This window comes from Oncorhynchus mykiss, chromosome 21, assembly GCF_013265735.2.
Source record: "Oncorhynchus mykiss isolate Arlee chromosome 21, USDA_OmykA_1.1, whole genome shotgun sequence".
Classification (NCBI taxonomy): domain Eukaryota; kingdom Metazoa; phylum Chordata; class Actinopteri; order Salmoniformes; family Salmonidae; genus Oncorhynchus; species Oncorhynchus mykiss.
The window spans coordinates 57,361,234-57,384,123 of record NC_048585.1 but is presented as its reverse complement, the minus strand read 5'-3'; the positions used below and the strand labels follow the sequence as shown (position 1 = coordinate 57,384,123).

The 22,890-nt window shown below is 42.6% G+C and overlaps 1 protein-coding gene across 1 annotated transcript in view; it reads left to right on the top strand.

Annotated features, from left to right (window-relative positions):
* Positions 1–22,890, top strand: part of zmp:0000000660 (arf-GAP with Rho-GAP domain, ANK repeat and PH domain-containing protein 2-like) — a 257,277-nt gene that overhangs the window by 152,661 nt on the left and 81,726 nt on the right. The window contains exon 16 of the mRNA XM_036958269.1: positions 21,524–21,668. Coding sequence (XP_036814164.1) covers positions 21,524–21,668 — 145 coding nt within the window. The remainder of the gene's footprint in view (positions 1–21,523; positions 21,669–22,890) is intronic.

The following is a 22,890-nucleotide window of genomic DNA, read 5'->3' as shown; positions in this document are numbered from 1 at the left end:
TGCCACAATGTATCAGAGAGCTCTTCTCTCTGCTGGCTGCCACAGTGTATCATAGAGCTCTTCTCTCTACTGTCTGCCACAATGTATCAGAGAGCTCTTCTCTCTACTGTCTGCCACAGTGTGTCTGCCTCAGTGAGCTCTGCTTGGCACCGACCGCAAGGCGCTACAGAGGGTAGTGCGTACCACCCAGTACGTCGCTGGTGCCGAGCTCTCTGCCATCCAGGACCTTTATACTAGGCAGTGTCAAGGAAGGCCAAAATATTTGTCAAAGAGTCCAGCTGTTTTCTCTGCTATGGCATGGCAAGCAATACCAACGTACCAAGTCTGCAACCAACAGGACCCTGAACAGCTTCTACCCCCACACCATGAGACTTTTAAACAACACTAGCTAATGAAATGGCTACCGGGAATACATGCATTGACCCTGTTTTCCACTGACTCTATGCACGTACACACCGGACCCTACCCACAGACTCACACATACTAACACTGACATCCAACACTGACACACACACACACATGCATTCTGATGCCACACACACAAACACACTTTCACACTCACCACATATGCTGCTGCTACTGTCTACTATCTATCTTGTTGCCTAGTTACTTTACCCATACCTCAATTACCTTGTACCCCTTCACATCGACTCGGAACTGGTACTCCCTCTACATAGCCATGTTATTTTCTACTCCCTGTATATAGCCATGTTATTTTCTACTTCCTGTGTATAGCCATGTTATTTTCTACTTCCTGTATATAGCCATGTTATTTTTTACTTCCTGTGTATAGCCATGTTATTTTATACCACCTGTATATAGCGATGTTATTTTCTACTTCCTGTGTATAGCCATGTTATTTTCTACTTCATTTATATAGCCATGTTATTTTCTACTTCCTGTGTATAGCCATGTTATTTTCTACTTCATTTATATAGCCATGTTATTTTCTACTTCCTATATATAGCCATGTTTTTTTCTACTTCCTGTGTATAGCCATGTTATTTTCTACTTCATTTAAATAGCCATGTTATTTTCTACTCCATGTATATAGCCATGTTATTTTCTACTTCCTGTATATAGCCATGTTATTTTCTACTTCCTGTGTATAGCCATGTTATTTTCTACTTCATTTATATAGCCATGTTATTTTCTACTCCCTGTATATAGCCATGTTATTTGTATTTGTTATTCAATATTTATTCCTTGTGTCACTATGTCAATTTTTTGTATCTTAAAAATATGCAGTACCAGTCAAAAGTTTGGACAAATAGTTATTCAAGGGTTTTTCTTTATTTGTACTATTTTCTACATTGTAGAATAATGGTGAATATATTAAAACTATGAAATAACACTATGAAGTAACCAAACAGTGTTAAAAAAAATATATAATCTATTTTAGATTTTAGTTTCTTCAAATTAGCCACCATTTGCCTTGATGACAGCTTTGAACACTCTTAGCATTCTCTCAACCAGCTTCATGAGGTAGTCACCTGGAATGTATTTCAATTAACAGGTGTGCCTTCTAAAAATTTGTGGAATTTCTTTCCTCCTTAATTAATTTGGGCCAATCAGTTGTGTTGCGGTGGTATACAGAAGATTGCCATGTTTGGTAAAATACCAAGTCCGTATTATGGCAAGAACAGCTCCAATAAGCAAAGAGAAACAACAGTCCATCATTGCTTTAAGACCTAAAGGTCAGTCAATCCGGAACATTTCAAGAACTTTTAAAGTTTCTTCAAGTGCAGTCGCAAAAACCATCAAGCGCAATGATGAAACTGGCTCTCATGAGGACCGCCACAGGAAAGGAAGACCCAGAGTTACCTCTGCTGCAGAGGATAAGTTCATTAGAGGTAACTGCACTTCAGATTGCAGCCCAAATAAATGCTTCACAGAGTTCAAGTAACAGACACATCTCAACATCAGCTGTTCAGCAGAGACTGCATGAATCAGGCCTTCATGGTTGAATTGCTGCAAAGAAACCACTACTAAAGAACACCAATAAGAAGAAGAGACTTGCTTGGGCCAAGAAAGATGAGCAATGGACATTAGACCGGTGGAAATCTGTCCTTTCGTCTGATGAGTCCAAATTTGAGATTTTTGGTTCTAACCGCCATGTCATTGTGAAACACAGAGTAGGTGAACTGATGATCTCCGCATGTTTGGTTCCCAACATGAAGTGTGGAGGTGTGATGGTGTGGGGGTGCTTTGCTGGTGACACTGTCTGTAATTTATTTAGAATTCAATGCACACTTAACCATCATGGCTACCACTGCATTCTGCAGCGATACACCATCCCATCTGGTTTGGGCTTAGTGGGACTATCATTTGTTTTTCAACAGAACAATGACCCAAAACACACCTCCAGGCTGTGTAAAGGCTATTTGACCAAGAAGGAGAGTGATGGAGTGCTGCATCAGATGACATGGCCTCCACAATCACCCGACCTCAACCCAATTGAGACTGTTTTGGATGAGTTGGACCGCAGAGTGAAGGACAAGCAGCAGTGTTTAGTATATGTGGGAACTTATTCAAGACTGTTGGAAAAGCATTCTGTTGTGTATTGATATTCTAGTTTTGTCCCTTTAGGACACCTGTTACCCCCCTTGCTTACCTACGTTGAAATGCTTGGAATGTTCTTCCTGTGAAACGCATTAAACAATACCCACGTTAATTTCTACTCCCATCTCATGTCCTGTCCTTATATTAGTTATATAAGTATTACAGTGTGCTATTCAACACATTCCAAGTGAAGCTGGTTGAGAGAATGCCAAGAGTGTGCAAAGCTGTCATCAAGGAAAAGGGTGGCCTCTTTGAAGAATCTCAAATATATTTTAATTTGTTTAACACTTGTTTGGTTACTTCATGATTCCATATGTGTTATTTCATAGTTTTCTACAATGTAGAAAATAATAAAACAAGAAAAGTAAAAAAATAAAAACCTTTGAATGAGTAGTTGTGTCCAAACTTTTGACTGGTACTGTATATATTTTTAAATGTCTCTGTGAAATAGAAATGTCTATTTTATACCTGACTTGAGAGATCCAGACATTTTATCTTTTTGCCTCCATTTTTAAATATATTTTCCATTCAAAGGGACTTTCAAAACATTCTGGGCTCAGATTTCCATAGAGAAATGATGTCTTTGTTCTTAGATATTATGAAGGTTGAAGCCATTGTTTAGACTATTGAAGTTTAGTCTACTTTAAAACCAAATCATCTAATTTTCTTTTTAATTAGTAATTTCATTACTTACATTTATTTCTTACATTTATTTATATCCCAAATAATATTTTAAAATCAGTTTACCTACTCAAAAATCTGTGAGGGTCATAGTCCATTTCCCTAATCCCTTCATCACATTGTTCCATGGCTAAAATCATCTAGGTCTGCATCCAAAATGGTTCCCTAGTCCCTATGTAGTGGTATGGACCCTGGTCAAATGTAGTGCACTATATAGTGTTTAGGGTGCCATTCCGGATGTATCCTAGGCCTGTTGATCTGACCATAACTGTGGGTGGATAATGTCATCTTCTCTGTCTCCTCTCCTCTGGTAATGCAATGAAGAGGGATCCCAGCACGTTCTCTACCAACACAGACAGATCCGTTCAGACCCTTACGATATAGCTATTTCCATTTCCAGCCCAACTGACATGCTGTCTAGCAGATGTCTTCATCGCAATATATTTTAGTTTGATGGAGGAAAGAGAGACGGGATAGAGGGAGGATACAGAGAGACGGGATAGAGGGAGGATACAGAGAGAGGGGATAGAGAGACGGGATAGAGGGAGGATACAGAGAGAGGGGATAGAGAGACGGGATAGAGGGAGGATACAGAGAGAGGGGATAGAGAGACGGGATAGAGGGAGGATACAGAGAGAGGGGATAGAGAGACGGGATAGAGAGACGGGATAGAGGGAGGATACAGAGAGAGGGGATAGAGAGACGGGATAGAGGGAGGATACGATAGAGAGGGGATAGAGAGACGGGATAGAGGGAGGATACAGAGAGAGGGGATAGAGAGACGGGATAGAGGGAGGATACAGAGAGAGGGGATAGAGAGACGGGATAGAGGGAGGATACAGAGAGAGGGGATAGAGAGACGGGATAGAGGGATGATACAGAGAGAGGGGATAGAGAGAGGGGATAGAGGAAGGATACAGAGAGAGGGGATAGAGAGACGGGATAGAGGGAGGATACAGAGAGAGGGGATAGAGAGACGGGATAGAGGGAGGATACAGAGAGAGGGAGGATGGGAGGAGAGGAGGAAAGATGATGACTCATTGGAGAAGTGTGAAGTATGCTGTTTGAGTGCGGAGAACGGTGGGGGGTTTTGTAACGTTGTTTATACGTTGATTATACGTTGGTTGTGCATCTTGTGGTAGACTAAATGTTGTGTTTTAACATGACGAAATGCACACATTTTCAAACCTACATACAGATGTAGGGTCTTAATTTGAGCCAGTGTGCTACAGTAGGAAGATAATCCTGCAGCAAGAGGACGTGAATTATTATGTGGGTTATATTTAATGGACATTTTTTTAAAAAGGGAAATGACGAACTTTAGAAACCTTTTTAAACCTCATGCACCACACGTTTCCATTTCCTGCCGTGCAGGAAATGAGTGATCAAATTGACCTCCTTTTTCTGTTCTTCTTTTTCTTTATTTATTTATTTTTTTACCAAGGTGCTAATTAATAGGAGTTTATGAATTTATGTAGGTTGTTTTCCTCTCTTCAAAACTCTTCCTAGTCCCTCTGTTCAGGTATTGTCTAATTGATCACTTAATTGGTCCTCTGATGACTTGATCAATCAATATCCCGATGGTGAACACTTTCAGAACGTTTGACAAAAGAAGAAACCAGAGACTCTAAATTGCGGATATGTGGTCCCTTCCCTTCCCTCATTTGTCTGGCAACCGGTAATGTGGCGAGCAAAATAACTCGTTTGGAACGTTAGCTAATTTGTAGGCGTCGGGCGGAGGCGGTTTTCTTCTGGTCGCCGCCCTAGTTTTCCCTAGCTACACTCTCTCTGGAGGTTGGTAGTGACCCCCCATGGCGCTCGACAATGCTGCGGGGCTCATCGTTGGTGTGTGTGTGTGTGTGTGTGTGCATGGGGAGGAGAACAGCTGGAGACGGGACGCAGCTGCCTGATTGTAAATCAGCTTGGTATTGTTCCCTCTACCATGCTAGCACTGTGCAGGGGCTAGAGTAGTGCCGCACCACCCGCTAACTGTCAATGTGGAGCCTGCTGGTGGAAACAGAGAGAGAGACAAGCACACAGATATTCACTTTGGTGAATGTCGACGGTGGTGAGGGTGGCAGTGGGTTTGGGTGATGTCAGTTCCTGTCAGAAAGCCCTATACGAAAAGGGCAAATTCTGCCTATTTTTTCCCTCTCTGTTTCTTTCCGTCCCTCGCTCAGCTGCAGTTCAGCTCCCCGGTAGATTTCCCCCTGCGTGCGTCAAAGCAAAGCCTCGCCCCCCCATTCCTCTCTCTCTTTCCTTCTCCCTCTCTCTCTGTCTCTCTCTGTCCCTCTCTTTCTAGCATCCAGTCTCTCTTTTCCACCCTTTTCCACCCTCCTCTCTCTTCCCTTCTCCCTCTCTCTGTCTGTCTCTCTCTGTCCCTCTCTTTCTAGCATTCAGTCTCTCTTTTCCACCCTCCTCTCTCTTCCCTTCTCCCTCTTTCTGTCTGTCTCTCTCTGTCCCTCTCTTTCTAGCATTCAGTCTCTCTTTTCCACCCTCCTCTCTCTTCCCTTCTCCCTCTCCCCCTCTCTGTCTGTCTCTCTCTGTCCCTCTCTTTCTAGCATTCGGTCTCTCTTTTCCACCCTCCTCTCTCTTCCCTTCTCCCTCTCCCCCTCTCTGTCTGTCTCTCTCTGTCCCTCTCTTTCTAGCATTCGGTCTCTCTTTTCCACCCCCTCTCTCTTCCCTTCTCCCCATCTGTCTGTCTCTCTCTGTCCCTCTCTTTCTAGCATTCGGTCTCTCTTTTCCACCCTTCTCTCTCATCCCTTCTCCCTCTCCACCTCTGTCTCTCTCTGTCCCTCTCTTTCTCGCATTCAGTCTCTCTTTTCCACCCCCTTTCTCTTCCCTTCTCCCTCTGTCTTATCCCATACTCTCCTCTCCCTTTCTTAACCTCTCTCTCTCTCTCTCGCTCTTTCTCTTCTCCCTCTCTCCTACCCATTCTCAACTTCTCCTCATCTCTCCTCCTCTCCTCTATTTGACGGCCATAAACTAGTAATTTTCCCAGTAGGCCAGTAATGGGATGATTCCCTGGAAAAACCTTCCCTCCCTGATGTCTTCTCTTTCATCTGTCAGGTCTGTCCGGAGCGTTCCTCATTACAGTTCTAGATTCCCGCTAGGTTTTTCCCAATGCACGTTTCCATGGGATGGAGACTGGATGGGTTTTATTTCCTCATTGAGGAGAATGGAATTCTGTTGACTGTCAGCGGTAGAGGTCACACGGTGTTCGAGGTAGAGGTCGCACGGGTTCGTGATACAGGAGAATGAAACTCTTTAAAAAGTGCCAATATTTCACTCATTTAAATTAATAATAAATGTTTCACAACCTACACGCACCCGGGAGTGTCATTAGTAATCTAACCGATATTAGCATACAATTTCATGTCATGTGACTGTTCACATGCCCAGTCTAATACCTAATGATTAAAGGCCTTATGTATATGAATTCATTCATCTCTGCATCCATGTTTCCAGGTTCAGAAACAGCATTCGTCTTACAAAACTGCCGGGATTCAGGCAGAACAACAAAACAATGTTTACTGTTTGTGACCAAAAAGCAACTAGACTCTGCATTGTCATTCAACTATGATTTCTCTCTTTATGTAAACCCTCCTATAAAGCAGTTTACATGGCAGAGGTTTAGATGAGCTACCATCCCCAGGTCCAGAAGGAGACTGTCGTAGCCTGAATCCCCCCCCCCCAAAAAAAACCAGGGAAGGAATCACCAAACAACAAGAAAAACATCTGGTGAAGTGATAGACATGGCATTTTAGTCTGATAATATCGTCAAGACAACGGAAGCAGTTGTCGCAGGTAGATAGAATTGGTAATGACTTTAAATACCAGCTGTCACCACGGCAACTACGTGCATGGGAGAAGGGGGGGGGGGGGGGGGGTGACTATAAGTGAGATTTCACTTCAGAGTGTTATGGTAGTGGTGAGAAACAAGAATGGAGAATGGGGTCACATACCTAGAATTTTCTGAAATGTCATCTCTGGAAACATGACAACACTTTGGTAAGTTATTAGTGGAACGGTGTCCACAATGTCTCTCACTCAGACAATAATTTACTATTGGAATGAACATTTGTAGTGTAAAAGTCGAGCAGGAAAGTGTTTCATATCAAATCAAAGTGTATTTGTCACGTGTGCTGAGTACAACAGGTGTAGTAGACCTCACAGTGAAATGCTGAATACACCAGGTGTAGTAGACCTCACAGTGAAATGCTGAGTACAACAGGTGTAGTAGACCTCACAGTGAAATGCTGAATGAACCAGGTGTAGTAGACCTCACAGTGAAATGCTGAGTACACCAGGTGTAGTAGACCTCACAGTGAAATGCTGAATACAACAGGTGTAGTAGACCTTACAGTGAAATGCTGAGTACAACAGGTGTAGTAGACCTGACAGTGAAATGCTGAATACAACAGGTGTAGTAGACCTTACAGTGAAATGCTGAATACAACAGGTGTTGTAGACCTTACAGTGAAATGCTGAATACAACAGGTGTAGTAGACCTTACAGTGAAATGATGAATACAACAGGTGTAGTAGACCTTACAGTGAAATGATGAATACAACAGGTGTTGTAGACCTCACAGTGAAATGCTGAATACAACAGGTGTAGTAGACCTTACAGTGAAATGCTGAATACAACAGGTGTAGTAGACCTCACAGTGAAATGCTGAATACAACAGGTGTAGTAGACCTTACAGTGAAATGCTGAATACAACAGGTGTAGTCGACCTTACAGTGAAATGATGAATACAACAGGTGTTGTAGACCTTACAGTGAAATGCTGAATACAACAGGTGTAGTAGACCTTACAGTGAAATGATGAATACAACAGGTGTAGTAGACCTTACAGTGAAATGATGAATACAACAGGTGTAGTAGACCTCACAGTGAAATGCTGAGTACACCAGGTGTAGTAGACCTCACAATGAAATGCTGAATACAACAGGTGTAGTAGACCTTACAGTGAAATGCTGAATACAACAGGTGTAGTAGACCTTACAGTGAAATGCTGAGTACACCAGGTGTAGTAGACCTCACAGTGAAATGCTGAGTACACCAGGTGTAGTAGACCTTACAGTGAAATGCTGAATACAACAGGTGTAGTAGACCTTACAGTGAAATGCTGAATACAACAGGTGTAGTAGACCTCACAGTGAAATGCTGAATACAACAGGTGTAGTAGACCTCACAGTGAAATGCTGAATACAACAGGTGTAGTAGACCTTACAGTGAAATGCTGAATACAACAGCTGTAGTAGACCTTACAGTGAAATGCTGAATACAACAGGTTTAGTAGACCTCACAGTGAAATGCTGAATACAACAGGTGTAGTAGACCTTACAGTGAAATGCTGAATACAACAGGTGTAGTAGACCTTACAGTGAAATGCTGAATACAACAGGTGTAGTAGACCTTACAGTGAAATGCTGAATACAACAGGTGTAGTAGACCTTACAGTGAAATGCTGAATACAACAGGTGTAGTAGACCTCACAGTGAAATGCTGAATACAACAGGTGTAGTAGACCTTACAGTGAAATGCTGAATACAACAGGTGTAGTAGACCTTACAGTGAAATGCTGAATACAACAGGTGTAGTAGACCTTACAGTGAAATGCTGAATACAACAGGTGTAGTCGACCTTACAGTGAAATGATGAATACAACAGGTGTTGTAGACCTTACAGTGAAATGCTGAATACAACAGGTGTAGTAGACCTTACAGTGAAATGATGAATACAACAGGTGTAGTAGACCTTACAGTGAAATGATGAATACAACAGGTGTTGTAGACCTCACAGTGAAATGCTGAATACAACAGGTGTAGTAGACCTTACAGTGAAATGCTGAATACAACAGGTGTAGTAGACCTCACAGTGAAATGCTGAATACAACAGGTGTAGTAGACCTTACAGTGAAATGCTGAATACAACAGGTGTAGTCGACCTTACAGTGAAATGATGAATACAACAGGTGTTGTAGACCTTACAGTGAAATGCTGAATACAACAGGTGTAGTAGACCTTACAGTGAAATGATGAATACAACAGGTGTAGTAGACCTTACAGTGAAATGATGAATACAACAGGTGTAGTAGACCTCACAGTGAAATGCTGAGTACACCAGGTGTAGTAGACCTCACAGTGAAATGCTGAATACAACAGGTGTAGTAGACCTTACAGTGAAATGCTGAATACAACAGGTGTAGTAGACCTTACAGTGAAATGCTGAGTACACCAGGTGTAGTAGACCTCACAGTGAAATGCTGAGTACACCAGGTGTAGTAGACCTTACAGTGAAATGCTGAATACAACAGGTGTAGTAGACCTTACAGTGAAATGCTGAATACAACAGGTGTAGTAGACCTCACAGTGAAATGCTGAATACAACAGGTGTAGTAGACCTCACAGTGAAATGCTGAATACAACAGGTGTAGTAGACCTTACAGTGAAATGCTGAATACAACAGCTGTAGTAGACCTTACAGTGAAATTCTGAATACAACAGGTTTAGTAGACCTCACAGTGAAATGCTGAATACAACAGGTGTAGTAGACCTTACAGTGAAATGCTGAATACAACAGGTGTAGTAGACCTTACAGTGAAATGCTGAATACAACAGGTGTAGTAGACCTTACAGTGAAATGCTGAATACAACAGGTGTAGTAGACCTTACAGTGAAATGCTGAATACAACAGGTGTAGTAGACCTCACAGTGAAATGCTGAATACAACAGGTGTAGTAGACCTCACAGTGAAATGCTGAATACAACAGGTGTAGTAGACCTTACAGTGAAATGCTGAATACAACAGCTGTAGTAGACCTTACAGTGAAATTCTGAATACAACAGGTTTAGTAGACCTCACAGTGAAATGCTGAATACAACAGGTGTAGTAGACCTTACAGTGAAATGCTGAATACAACAGGTGTAGTAGACCTTACAGTGAAATGCTGAATACAACAGGTGTAGTAGACCTTACAGTGAAATGCTGAATACAACAGGTGTAGTAGACCTTACAGTGAAATGCTGAATACAACAGGTGTAGTAGACCTCACAGTGAAATGCTGAATACAACAGGTGTAGTAGACCTTACAGTGAAATGCTGAATACAACAGGTGTAGTAGACCTTACAGTGAAATGCTGAATACAACAGGTGTAGTAGACCTTACAGTGAAATGCTGAATACAACAGGTGTAGTCGACCTTACAGTGAAATGATGAATACAACAGGTGTTGTAGACCTTACAGTGAAATGCTGAATACAACAGGTGTAGTAGACCTTACAGTGAAATGATGAATACAACAGGTGTAGTAGACCTTACAGTGAAATGATGAATACAACAGGTGTTGTAGACCTCACAGTGAAATGCTGAATACAACAGGTGTAGTAGACCTTACAGTGAAATGCTGAATACAACAGGTGTAGTAGACCTCACAGTGAAATGCTGAATACAACAGGTGTAGTAGACCTTACAGTGAAATGCTGAATACAACAGGTGTAGTCGACCTTACAGTGAAATGATGAATACAACAGGTGTTGTAGACCTTACAGTGAAATGCTGAATACAACAGGTGTAGTAGACCTTACAGTGAAATGATGAATACAACAGGTGTAGTAGACCTTACAGTGAAATGATGAATACAACAGGTGTAGTAGACCTCACAGTGAAATGCTGAGTACACCAGGTGTAGTAGACCTCACAGTGAAATGCTGAATACAACAGGTGTAGTAGACCTTACAGTGAAATGCTGAATACAACAGGTGTAGTAGACCTTACAGTGAAATGCTGAGTACACCAGGTGTAGTAGACCTCACAGTGAAATGCTGAGTACACCAGGTGTAGTAGACCTTACAGTGAAATGCTGAATACAACAGGTGTAGTAGACCTTACAGTGAAATGCTGAATACAACAGGTGTAGTAGACCTCACAGTGAAATGCTGAATACAACAGGTGTAGTAGACCTCACAGTGAAATGCTGAATACAACAGGTGTAGTAGACCTTACAGTGAAATGCTGAATACAACAGCTGTAGTAGACCTTACAGTGAAATGCTGAATACAACAGCTGTAGTAGACCTTACAGTGAAATGCTGAATACAACAGGTTTAGTAGACCTCACAGTGAAATGCTGAATACAACAGGTGTAGTAGACCTTACAGTGAAATGCTGAATACAACAGGTGTAGTAGACCTTACAGTGAAATGCTGAATACAACAGGTGTAGTAGACCTTACAGTGAAATGCTGAATACAACAGGTGTAGTAGACCTTACAGTGAAATGCTGAATACAACAGGTGTAGTAGACCTCACAGTGAAATGCTGAATACAACAGGTGTAGTAGACCTTACAGTGAAATGCTGAATACAACAGGTGTAGTAGACCTTACAGTGAAATGCTGAATACAACAGGTGTAGTAGACCTTACAGTGAAATGCTGAATACAACAGGTGTAGTCGACCTTACAGTGAAATGATGAATACAACAGGTGTTGTAGACCTTACAGTGAAATGCTGAATACAACAGGTGTAGTAGACCTTACAGTGAAATGATGAATACAACAGGTGTAGTAGACCTTACAGTGAAATGATGAATACAACAGGTGTAGTAGACCTTACAGTGAAATGCTGAATACAACAGGTGTAGTAGACCTTACAGTGAAATGCTGAATACAACAGGTGTAGTCGACCTTACAGTGAAATGATGAATACAACAGGTGTTGTAGACCTTACAGTGAAATGCTGAATACAACAGGTGTAGTAGACCTTACAGTGAAATGATGAATACAACAGGTGTAGTAGACCTTACAGTGAAATGATGAATACAACAGGTGTTGTAGACCTCACAGTGAAATGCTGAATACAACAGGTGTAGTAGACCTCACAGTGAAATGCTGAATACAACAGGTGTAGTAGACCTCACAGTGAAATGCTGAATACAACAGGTGTAGTAGACCTTACAGTGAAATGCTGAATACAACAGGTGTAGTCGACCTTACAGTGAAATGATGAATACAACAGGTGTTGTAGACCTTACAGTGAAATGCTGAATACAACAGGTGTAGTAGACCTTACAGTGAAATGATGAATACAACAGGTGTAGTAGACCTTACAGTGAAATGATGAATACAACAGGTGTAGTAGACCTCACAGTGAAATGCTGAGTACACCAGGTGTAGTAGACCTCACAGTGAAATGCTGAATACAACAGGTGTAGTAGACCTTACAGTGAAATGCTGAATACAACAGGTGTAGTAGACCTTACAGTGAAATGCTGAGTACACCAGGTGTAGTAGACCTCACAGTGAAATGCTGAGTACACCAGGTGTAGTAGACCTTACAGTGAAATGCTGAATACAACAGGTGTAGTAGACCTTACAGTGAAATGCTGAATACAACAGGTGTAGTAGACCTCACAGTGAAATGCTGAATACAACAGGTGTAGTAGACCTCACAGTGAAATGCTGAATACAACAGGTGTAGTAGACCTTACAGTGAAATGCTGAATACAACAGCTGTAGTAGACCTTACAGTGAAATGCTGAATACAACAGCTGTAGTAGACCTTACAGTGAAATGCTGAATACAACAGGTTTAGTAGACCTCACAGTGAAATGCTGAATACAACAGGTGTAGTAGACCTTACAGTGAAATGCTGAATACAACAGGTGTAGTAGACCTTACAGTGAAATGCTGAATACAACAGGTGTAGTAGACCTTACAGTGAAATGCTGAATACAACAGGTGTAGTAGACCTTACAGTGAAATGCTGAATACAACAGGTGTAGTAGACCTCACAGTGAAATGCTGAATACAACAGGTGTAGTAGACCTTACAGTGAAATGCTGAATACAACAGGTGTAGTAGACCTTACAGTGAAATGCTGAATACAACAGGTGTAGTAGACCTTACAGTGAAATGCTGAATACAACAGGTGTAGTCGACCTTACAGTGAAATGATGAATACAACAGGTGTTGTAGACCTTACAGTGAAATGCTGAATACAACAGGTGTAGTAGACCTTACAGTGAAATGATGAATACAACAGGTGTAGTAGACCTTACAGTGAAATGATGAATACAACAGGTGTTGTAGACCTCACAGTGAAATGCTGAATACAACAGGTGTAGTAGACCTTACAGTGAAATGCTGAATACAACAGGTGTAGTAGACCTCACAGTGAAATGCTGAATACAACAGGTGTAGTAGACCTTACAGTGAAATGCTGAATACAACAGGTGTAGTCGACCTTACAGTGAAATGATGAATACAACAGGTGTTGTAGACCTTACAGTGAAATGCTGAATACAACAGGTGTAGTAGACCTTACAGTGAAATGATGAATACAACAGGTGTAGTAGACCTTACAGTGAAATGATGAATACAACAGGTGTTGTAGACCTTACAGTGAAATGATGAATACAACAGGTGTAGTAGACCTTACAATGAAATGCTAAATACACCAGGTGTAGTATACAGTTGTGGGGCTATATACAGTAGAGAGGCTATATACAGTAGAGAGGCTATATACAGTAGCGAGGCTATATACTGTATCGAGGCTATATACAGTAGTGAGGCTATATACAGTAGCGAGGCTATATACAGTAGTGAGGCTATATACTGTATCGAGGCTATATACAGTAGTGAGGCTATATACAGTGGCGAGGCTATATACAGTAGCGAGGCTATATACAGTAGAGGCTATATACAGTAGAGTGGCTATATACAGTAGTGAGGCTATATACAGTAGGGAGGCTATATACAGTAGTGAGGCTATATACAGTAGGGAGGCTATAAACAGTAGAGAGGCTATATACAGTAGAGTCTATATACAGTAGGGAGGCTATATACAGTAGCGAGGCTATATACAATAGAGAGGCTACATACAGTAGAGAGGCTATATACAGTAGCAAGGCTATATACAGTAGAGAGGCTACATACAGTAGAGAGGCTATATACAGTAGGGAGGCTATAAACAGTAGAGAGGCTATATACAGTAGAGAGGCTACATACAGTAGAGAGGCTATATACAGTAGCAAGGCTATATACAGTAGAGAGGCTACATACAGTAGAGAGGCTATATACAGTAGAGAGGCTACATACAGTAGAGAGGCTATATACAGTAGGGAGGCTATATACAGTAGGGAGGCTATATACAGTAGGGAGGCTATATACAGTAGGGAGGCTATATACAGTAGTGAGGCTATGTACAGGCACCGGTTAGTCAGGCTAATTGAGGTGATATGTAAATGAAGTTAAAGTGACTATGCATAAATAATAAAAAGAGAGTAGCAGCAGCGTAAAAGAGGGATTGGGGGGGGACAATGTAAATAGTCCGGGTAGCCATTTGTTTACCTGTTCAGGAGTCTTATGGCTTGGGGGGTAAAAGCTGTTGAGAAGCCTTTTTTGTCCTAGACCTGGCACTCCGGTATTGCTTGCCATGCAGGGCGTACAGGAGGGACTGAGCACGCACCACTAAGGGGCTCCAGTGCTGAGGATCAGCGTGGCGGATGTGTTGTTACCTACCCTCACAACCTGGGGGCGTCCCGTCAGGAAGTCCAGGATCCAGTTGCAGAGGGAGGTGTTTAGTCCCAGGATCCTTAGTGATGAGCTTTGAGGGCACTATGGTGTTGAATGCTGAGCTGTAGTCAATTAATAGCATTCTCACATAGGTGTTCCTTTTGTCCAGGTGGGAAAGGGCAGTGTGGAGTGCAATAGAGATTGCATCATCTGTGGATCTGTTTGGGCGGTATTCAAATTGGAGTGGCTCTTGGGTTTCTGGGATAATGGTGTTAATGTGAACCATTACCAGCCTTTCAAAGCACTCCATGGCTACGGACGTGAGTGCCATGGGTCTGTAGTCATTTAGGCAGGTTGCCTTAGTGTTCTTGGGCACAGGTGGTCTGCTGGGAAACATGTTGGTATTACAGACTCATTCACTGACATGTTGAAAATGTCAGTGAAGACACCTGCCAGTTGGTTAGCACATGCCCGGAGCACACGTCCTGGCAATCCATCTGGCCCCGCAGCCTTGTGAATGTTGACCTGTTTAAAGGTCTTACTCATGCCTCAGTGTTGCTCGCCTCGAAGCGAGCATAGAAGTGATTTAGCTCGTCTGGTAGGCTCGTGTCACTGGGCAGCTCGCGGCCGTGCTTCCCTTTGTAGTCTGTAATAGTTTGCAAGCCCTGCCACATAAGACGAGCGTCAGAGCCTGTGTAGTACGATTCAATCTTAGCCCTGTATTGACGCTTTGCCTGTTTGATGGTTCGTTGCAGGGCATAGCAGGATTTCTTATAAGCTTCCGGGTTAAATCAAATCAAATCAAATCAAATGTATTTATATAGCCCTTCGTACATCAGCTGATATCTCAAAGTGCTGTACAGAAACCCAGCCTAAAACCCCAAACAGCAAGCAATGCAGGTGTAGAAGCACGGTGGCTAGGAAAAACTCCCTAGAAAGGCCAAAACCTAGGAAGAAACCTAGAGAGGAACCAGGCTATGTGGGGTGGCCAGTCCTCTTCTGGCTGTGCCGGGTGGAGATTATAACAGAACATGGTCTAGATGTTCAAATGTTCATAAATGACCAGCATGGTCGAATAATAATAAGGCAGAACAGTTGAAACTGGAGCAGCAGCACAGTCAGGTGGACTGGGGACAGCAAGGAGTCATCATGTCAGGTATTCCTGGGGCATGGTCCTAGGGCTCAGGTCCTCCGAGAGAGAGAAAGAAAGAGAGAATTAGAGAGAGCATATGTGGGATGGCCAGTCCTCTTCTGGCTGTGCCGGGTGGAGATTATAACAGAACATGGCCAAGATGTTCAAATGTTCATAAATGACCAGCATGGTCGAATAATAATAAGGCAGAACAGTTGAAACTGGAGTTAGAGTCCTGCACCTTGAAAGCGGCAGTTCTACCCTTTAGCTCAGTGCGAATGTTGCCTGTAATCCATGGCTTCTGGTTGGGGAATGTATGTACTGTGGTGGACGACGTCCTTGATGCACTTAATGATAAAGCCCGTGATGTGGTGTACTCCTCAATGCCATTGGAAGCATCCCGGTTTGGTGGGATGGAGAGATGAAAAGAGAGAAACCGGAAGAGGGAGAGAACCTTTTCTCCTGTCTTTTTCATGTCGTCTATTATAACAATATCTGACTCGTCACACGCTGTTTGACAAAGGAATCAATAATTAGCATATTTATGAGATGAAGGGAGTCGAAACTTTTGGGAGTTGAAAACCATTGTGTGTGTGTGTGTGTGTGTGTGTGTTTGTTTGCGTGCGCATGTCTGTCTGTGGGAGAAACAAAAAAGCAGATGTCGACAGTGACTTTGAAATCCAGCATGAGATGTTTTCATGAACTTCATGCTTGTTAAGTAAATCCTCCCAGGCAGACAATCATGAAATACATGTGTTACTTCCAAACTTTCCAGAGATCATCTTTGCCTCTTGTTGATAGAAACCTGCAGGGAGATTCGATTTATTTACTATTATTATACTGGCTGTAAGTGTGTGTCAGTTTAAGATTAAGGAGGACCATTGTTTTGTATGTGCATGGCCTTATTTCTATTACATCATATTGGATGACTGTCGTTCATATTCCATTCACCCAGTTAAATATAAAATCAACAAGTTTAGGCTACTACATGATACTCAAATTTGCCCTTTACCCTTCATGAGGTTGCTACAACCTACTCAACAAATTAAAGTGTTTAATGTAGGTGCGCGCAGGTTCGAGAGACACATTAGAGTAATCAAGGGGAAAGACAGTGACACATTCAATACTGCCTTGTACACTCTTGCCTGCATTTAACGTTCAAATTTATATTAGACAAATTCAGGTAGGTCCCTCCACGTTTCGCTCCGTTTGCTTCCGTTTCAGAAACGTTTTGCGACATTATCGGCAGAATGAATACACCCTTGATCACCCGCACACAGCACCCGCAGTTCACTTTCATAGCAGCCCACGTACAGCATCATCAGTTTGCTCATTGTATAATTATTTTCTCGAATCTACCCGCTCTCCTCCTCCTACCTTTTCCCTTCAGTTGTGGAGTGCACAACACATCAGCTGTCTGTGACCAGGCGCAAAAACCTATCCAAGCCAAACCTTCAGACCATAACCGCTAACCACTAACCGCTAACAACTACATCGTTGTCAATATACTAATATTAGTGTTAAAAACTTGAACCCAACAATCCAATCCATGTGTACAATCACACAGCACAGTGTACTGTTGGCAATACATTCATAAAACTGAAAAGCTTACCTTGACTTGAAAGTGCAACTGTGTTAAATAGCCTTTGCCAGCTAGCTAACAAATAACATTATGTTTAATATATATTTAAAATGCATTCGGAAAGTATTCAGACCCCTTGACTTTTTCCACATTTTGTTACACTACAGCCTTATTCTAAAATTGATTAAATCCTTTTTTCCCCTCATGAATCTACACAGAATACCCCATAATGAAATAGCAAAAACAGGTTTTTAAACATTGTTGCTAATATATCAAAAATGTAAACTTAAATATCACATTTACATAAGTATTCAGACCCTCTACTAAGTACTTTGTTAAATAACCTTTGCCAGTGATTACACGCTTTAAGTCTTCTTGGGTATGATGCTACAAGCTTGGCACACCTCTATTTGGAGAGTTTCTCCCAATATTCTCTGCAGATCCTCTCAAGCTCCTTCAGGTTGGATGGGGAGCGTCGCTGCATAGCTTTTTTCAGGTCTCTCCAGAGATGTTCGATCGGTTTCTCTTTCCAGGCTATTGCTGGGCAACTCAACGACATTCAGAGACTTGTCCCGAAGCCAATACTGCATTGTCTTGGCTGTGTGGTTAGGTTTGTTGTCCTGTTGGAAGGTGAACGTTTGCCCCAGTCTGAGGTCCTGAGCGCTCTGGAGCAGGTTTTCATCAATGATCTCTCTGTACTTTGCTCTGTTCATCTTTCCCTTGATCCTGACTAGTCTCCCTGTCCCTGCCACTGAACAAATACCCCCAAAGCATGATGCTGCCACCACCATGCTTTACTGTAGGGATGGTTCCATGTTTCCCCCAGATGTGACGCTTGGCATTAAGGCCAAATCATTCAATGTTGATTTCATCAGACCAGAGAATCTTGTTTCTCGTGGTCTGAGAGTCTTTTTAAGTGCCTTTTATTGAGGAGTGGCTTCCGTCTGGACACACTACCAGAAATGCCTGATTGGTGCTGCAGAGATGGTTGTCCTGCTGAAATGTTATCCCATCTCCACAGAGGAACTCTATAGCTCTATCAGAGTGACCATCAGGTTCATGGTCACCTCCCTGTCCAAGGCCCTTCTCCCCCGATTGCTCAGTTTGGCTGGGCGGCCATCTCTAGGAAGTCTAGGTTGTTCCAACCTTCTACCATTTAAGAATGATGGCCACTGTGTTCTTGGGGACCTTCAAAGATGCAGAATAGTTTTGATACCCTTCCCCAGATCTGTGCCTCGGCACAATCCTGTCTCTGAGCTCTACGGACAATTCATTTGACCTCATGGCTTGGTTTTTGCTCTGACATGCGCTGTCAACTATAGACAGGTGTGTGCCTTTCCAAATCATGTCCAATCAATTGAATTTACCACAGGTGGACTCCAATCAAGTTGTAGAAACATCTTAAGGATGATCAATGGAAACAGGATGCACCTGAGCTCATGTTTTAGTCTCACAGCAATGGGTCTAGTTACTTATGTAAACAAGGTTAGTTTTTTTTTAATACATTTGCAAAAATATCTATAAACCTGTTTTCATTTCATCACTGTGTGGTATTTTGTGTAGATTGATGAGGAAAACATTTTATTTAATCCATTTTAGAATAAGGCTGTAACATAACAAAATGTGGAAAAGGGGGAAGTGGTCTGAATACATTGAATGCTCTGTATATGTACAGTACCAGTAAAGAGTTTGGACACATTTACTATGACTATGTTCAACATTGTAGCATAATAGTGAAGACAAAAAATGATGAAATAACACATATGGAATCATGTAGTAAAACAAAAAAATAAAAAATATATTTTATATTTGAGATTCTTAAAAGTAGGCACCCTTTGCCTTGATGACAGCTTTGCACACTCTTGGCATTCTCTCAACCAGCTTCACCTGGAATGCTTTTCCAACAGTCTTGAAGGAGTTCCCACATATTCCCGGAAATCTGTTATTTTGTCTGATGAGACCAAATTTCAGATTTTTGGTTCCAACTGCCATTTCTTTGTGAGACACAGAGTAGGTGAAAGGATTATTTCCAGATGTGTGGTTCCCAACATGAAGCACGGAGGAGGAGGTGTGATGGTGTGGGGGTGCTTTGCTGGTGACACTTTCTGTGATTTATATAAAATTCAAGGCACACTTAACCAGCATGGCTACCACAGCATTCTGCCGCGATACGCCATCCCATCTGGTTTGCACATAGTGGGACTATCATTTGTTTTTCAACAGAACAATGACCCAAAACACACCTCCAGGCTGTGTAATGGCTATTTGACCAAGAAGGAGAGCGATGGAGTGCTGCATCAGATGACCTGGCTTCCACAATCACCTGACCTCAACCCAATTGAGTTGGGATGAGTTGGGATGAGTTTTACCGCAGAGTGAAGTAAAAGCTGCCAACAAGTGTTCAGTATATGTGGGAACTCCTGTTGGAAAACATTCCTGGTGAAGACTGCTATAAAAAACATTACAGGTGAAGCTGGTTGAGAGAATGCCAAGAGTGTGCAAAGGTGTCATCAAGGCAAATAGTGGCTACTTTGAAGAATCTGAAATATAAAATATATACACTTTGTTTGGTTACTACATGATTCCATATGTGTTTTTTCATAGTTTTTATGTCTTCACTATTATTCTACAATGTAGAAAATAGTACAAATAATGACAAACCCTTGAATGAGTAGGTGTGTCCAAACTGTTGACTGGTTCTACATTTCTCAAGCGAAGATTTTGCTGGGACTGCCTTGGAGCGGGTTCATAATAAGTCAATGTGTGTGTTTCTGTGTGTGTGTTTCTGTGTGTGTGGTTCTGTTTGTGTGTGTTTCTGTGTGTGTGTTTCTGTGTGTGTGTTTCTGTGTGTGTGTTTCTGTGTGTGTTTCTGTGTGTGTTTCTGTTTGTGTGTGTTTCTCTCTGTGCATGTGTGTGTGTGTTTCTGTATGTGTGTGTTTCTGTGTGTGTGTTTCTGTGTGTGTGTTTCTGTGTGTGTGTTTCTGTTTGTGTGTGTTTCTGTGTGTGTGTGTGTGTGTTTCTGTGTGTGTGTTTCTGTTTGTGTGTGTTTCTGTTTGTGTGTTTCTGTGTGTGTGTTTCTGTGTGTGTTTCTGTGTGTGTTTCTGTGTTTGTTTCTGTGTGTGTTTCTGTGTGTGTGTCTTTGTAGTGTATGTGAAACGTGTGCTGCTAACAGCATCTCCTCCTCCACTGTCCCTGTCCCCATACTGGGCCAGTGATCATCTCCTCCTCCACTGTCCCTGTCCCCATACTGGGCCAGTGATCATCTCCTCCTCCACTGTCCCTGTCCCCATACTGGACCAGTGATCATCTCCTCCTCCACTGTCCCTGTCCCCATACTGGACCAGTGATTATCTCCTCCTCCACTGTCCCTGTCCCCATACTGGACCAGTGATCATCTCCTCCTCCACTGTCCCTGTCCCCATACTGGACCAGTGATTATCTCCTCCTCCACTGTCCCTGTCCCCATACTGGACCAGTGATCATCTCCTCCTCTACTGTCCCTGTCCCCATACTGGGCCAGTGATCATCTCCTCCTCCACTGTCCCTGTCCCCATACTGGGCCAGTGATCATCTCCTCCTCCACTGTCCCTGTCCCCATACTGGGCCAGTGATCATCTCCTCCTCCACTGTCCCTGTCCCCATACTGGGCCAGTGATCATCTCCTCCTCCACTGTCCCTGTCCCCATACTGGGCCAGTGATCATCTCCTCCTCCACTGTCCCTGTCCCCATACTGGACCAGTGATCATCTCCTCCTCCACTGTCCCTGTCCCCATACTGGGCCAGTGATCATCTCCTCCTCCACTGTCCCTGTCCCCATACTGGGCCAGTGATCATCTCCTCCTCCACTGTCCCTGTCCCCATCCTGGGCCAGTGAGCATCTGCACCTCCACTGTCCCTGTCCCCAATACTGGGCCAGTGATCATCTGCTCGCAAACACACATGACCGCCCTCCTTGACAACGTACCAACCGGTTGAGCTAACGTGTGTGTGTGAACTTTGAACTAACGTGTGTGTTTGAACTAACGTGTGTGTGTGTGTGTTTCAGACATGGTGCGACGCTGGTGTACTCTGGAGGGGGGCTTCCTTAGCTACTATGAGAATGAACGGAGCCCCATGGCCACCGGCAGAGTGGACATCACTGAGGTGGTCAGTCTGGCCGTCAACAACACAGAGACCATGACTAGAGCTGGGTATGGACACACACACACACACACACACACACACAAAAACACAAACAAACACACATATGCATTCACGAATACACACACACTTTCTCTCACGCACACTCTTTGACCCCCCCCCCCCCCCTTTGACCTTCTGAATTTACATAAAAAACGTCACTGCACATTTCATGTATGAGGTTTATGTGTTGTATTGACATCAGCAAAACTAGGTTAAAAGTACAGAAACCACCAGGCGTCTACCAATCCATCTTTGTAATGAACTTCTTATCATTTCAAAGTTGAGAAAAAAAGTTGATAAGCGAAATCACTTACTAAGAGGGACGTAAACTAAGACAGACAGACATGTGAACAGAAAAAACACTAGCTGTAAATATACAGTTGAAGTTGGAAGTTTACATACACCTTAGCCAAATACATTTCAACTTTTCACAATTCCTGACATTTAATCCTAGTAAAAATTCTCTGTCTTAGGTCAGTAATCACCACTTTATTTTAAGGATGTGAGATGTCACAATAATAGTAGAGAGAATTATTTATTTCAGCTTTTATTTATTTCATCACATTCCCGGTGGGTGAGAAGTTTACATACACTCAATTAGTATTTGGTAGCATTGCCTATACATTTTTTTTAACTTGGGTCAAACTTTTCTGGTAGCTTTCCACAATAAGTTGGGTTGAAATTTGTCTCATTCCTCCTGACAGAGCTGATGTAGCTGAGTCAGGTGTGTAGGCCTCCTTGTTCGCACACGTTTTCTCAGTTCTGCCCACACATTTTCTATGGGATTGAGGTCAGGGCTTTGTGATGACGAATCCAAAACCTTGACTTTGTTGTCCTTAAGCCATTTTGCCACAACTTTGGAAGTATGCTTGGGGTCATTGTCCATTTGGAAGACCCATTTGGAAGACCCATTTGGGACCAATCTTTAACTTCCTGGCTGATGTCTTGAGATGTTGCTTCAATATATCCACATAATTTCCATCCTCTTGATGCCATCTATTTTGTGAAGTGCACCAATCCCTCCTGCAGCAAAGCACACCCACAACATTATACTGCCATAGTTCACGGTTGGGATGGTGTTCTTCAGCTTGCAAGCCTCCCCCTTTTTCCATTATGGCCAAACAGTTTCTCCAAAAACATTTCTCCAAAAAAAACGTGTGATCTTTTGCAGTTGCAAACTTTAGTCTGGCTTTTTTATGGCGGTTTTGGAGCAGGGGCTTCTTCCTTGCT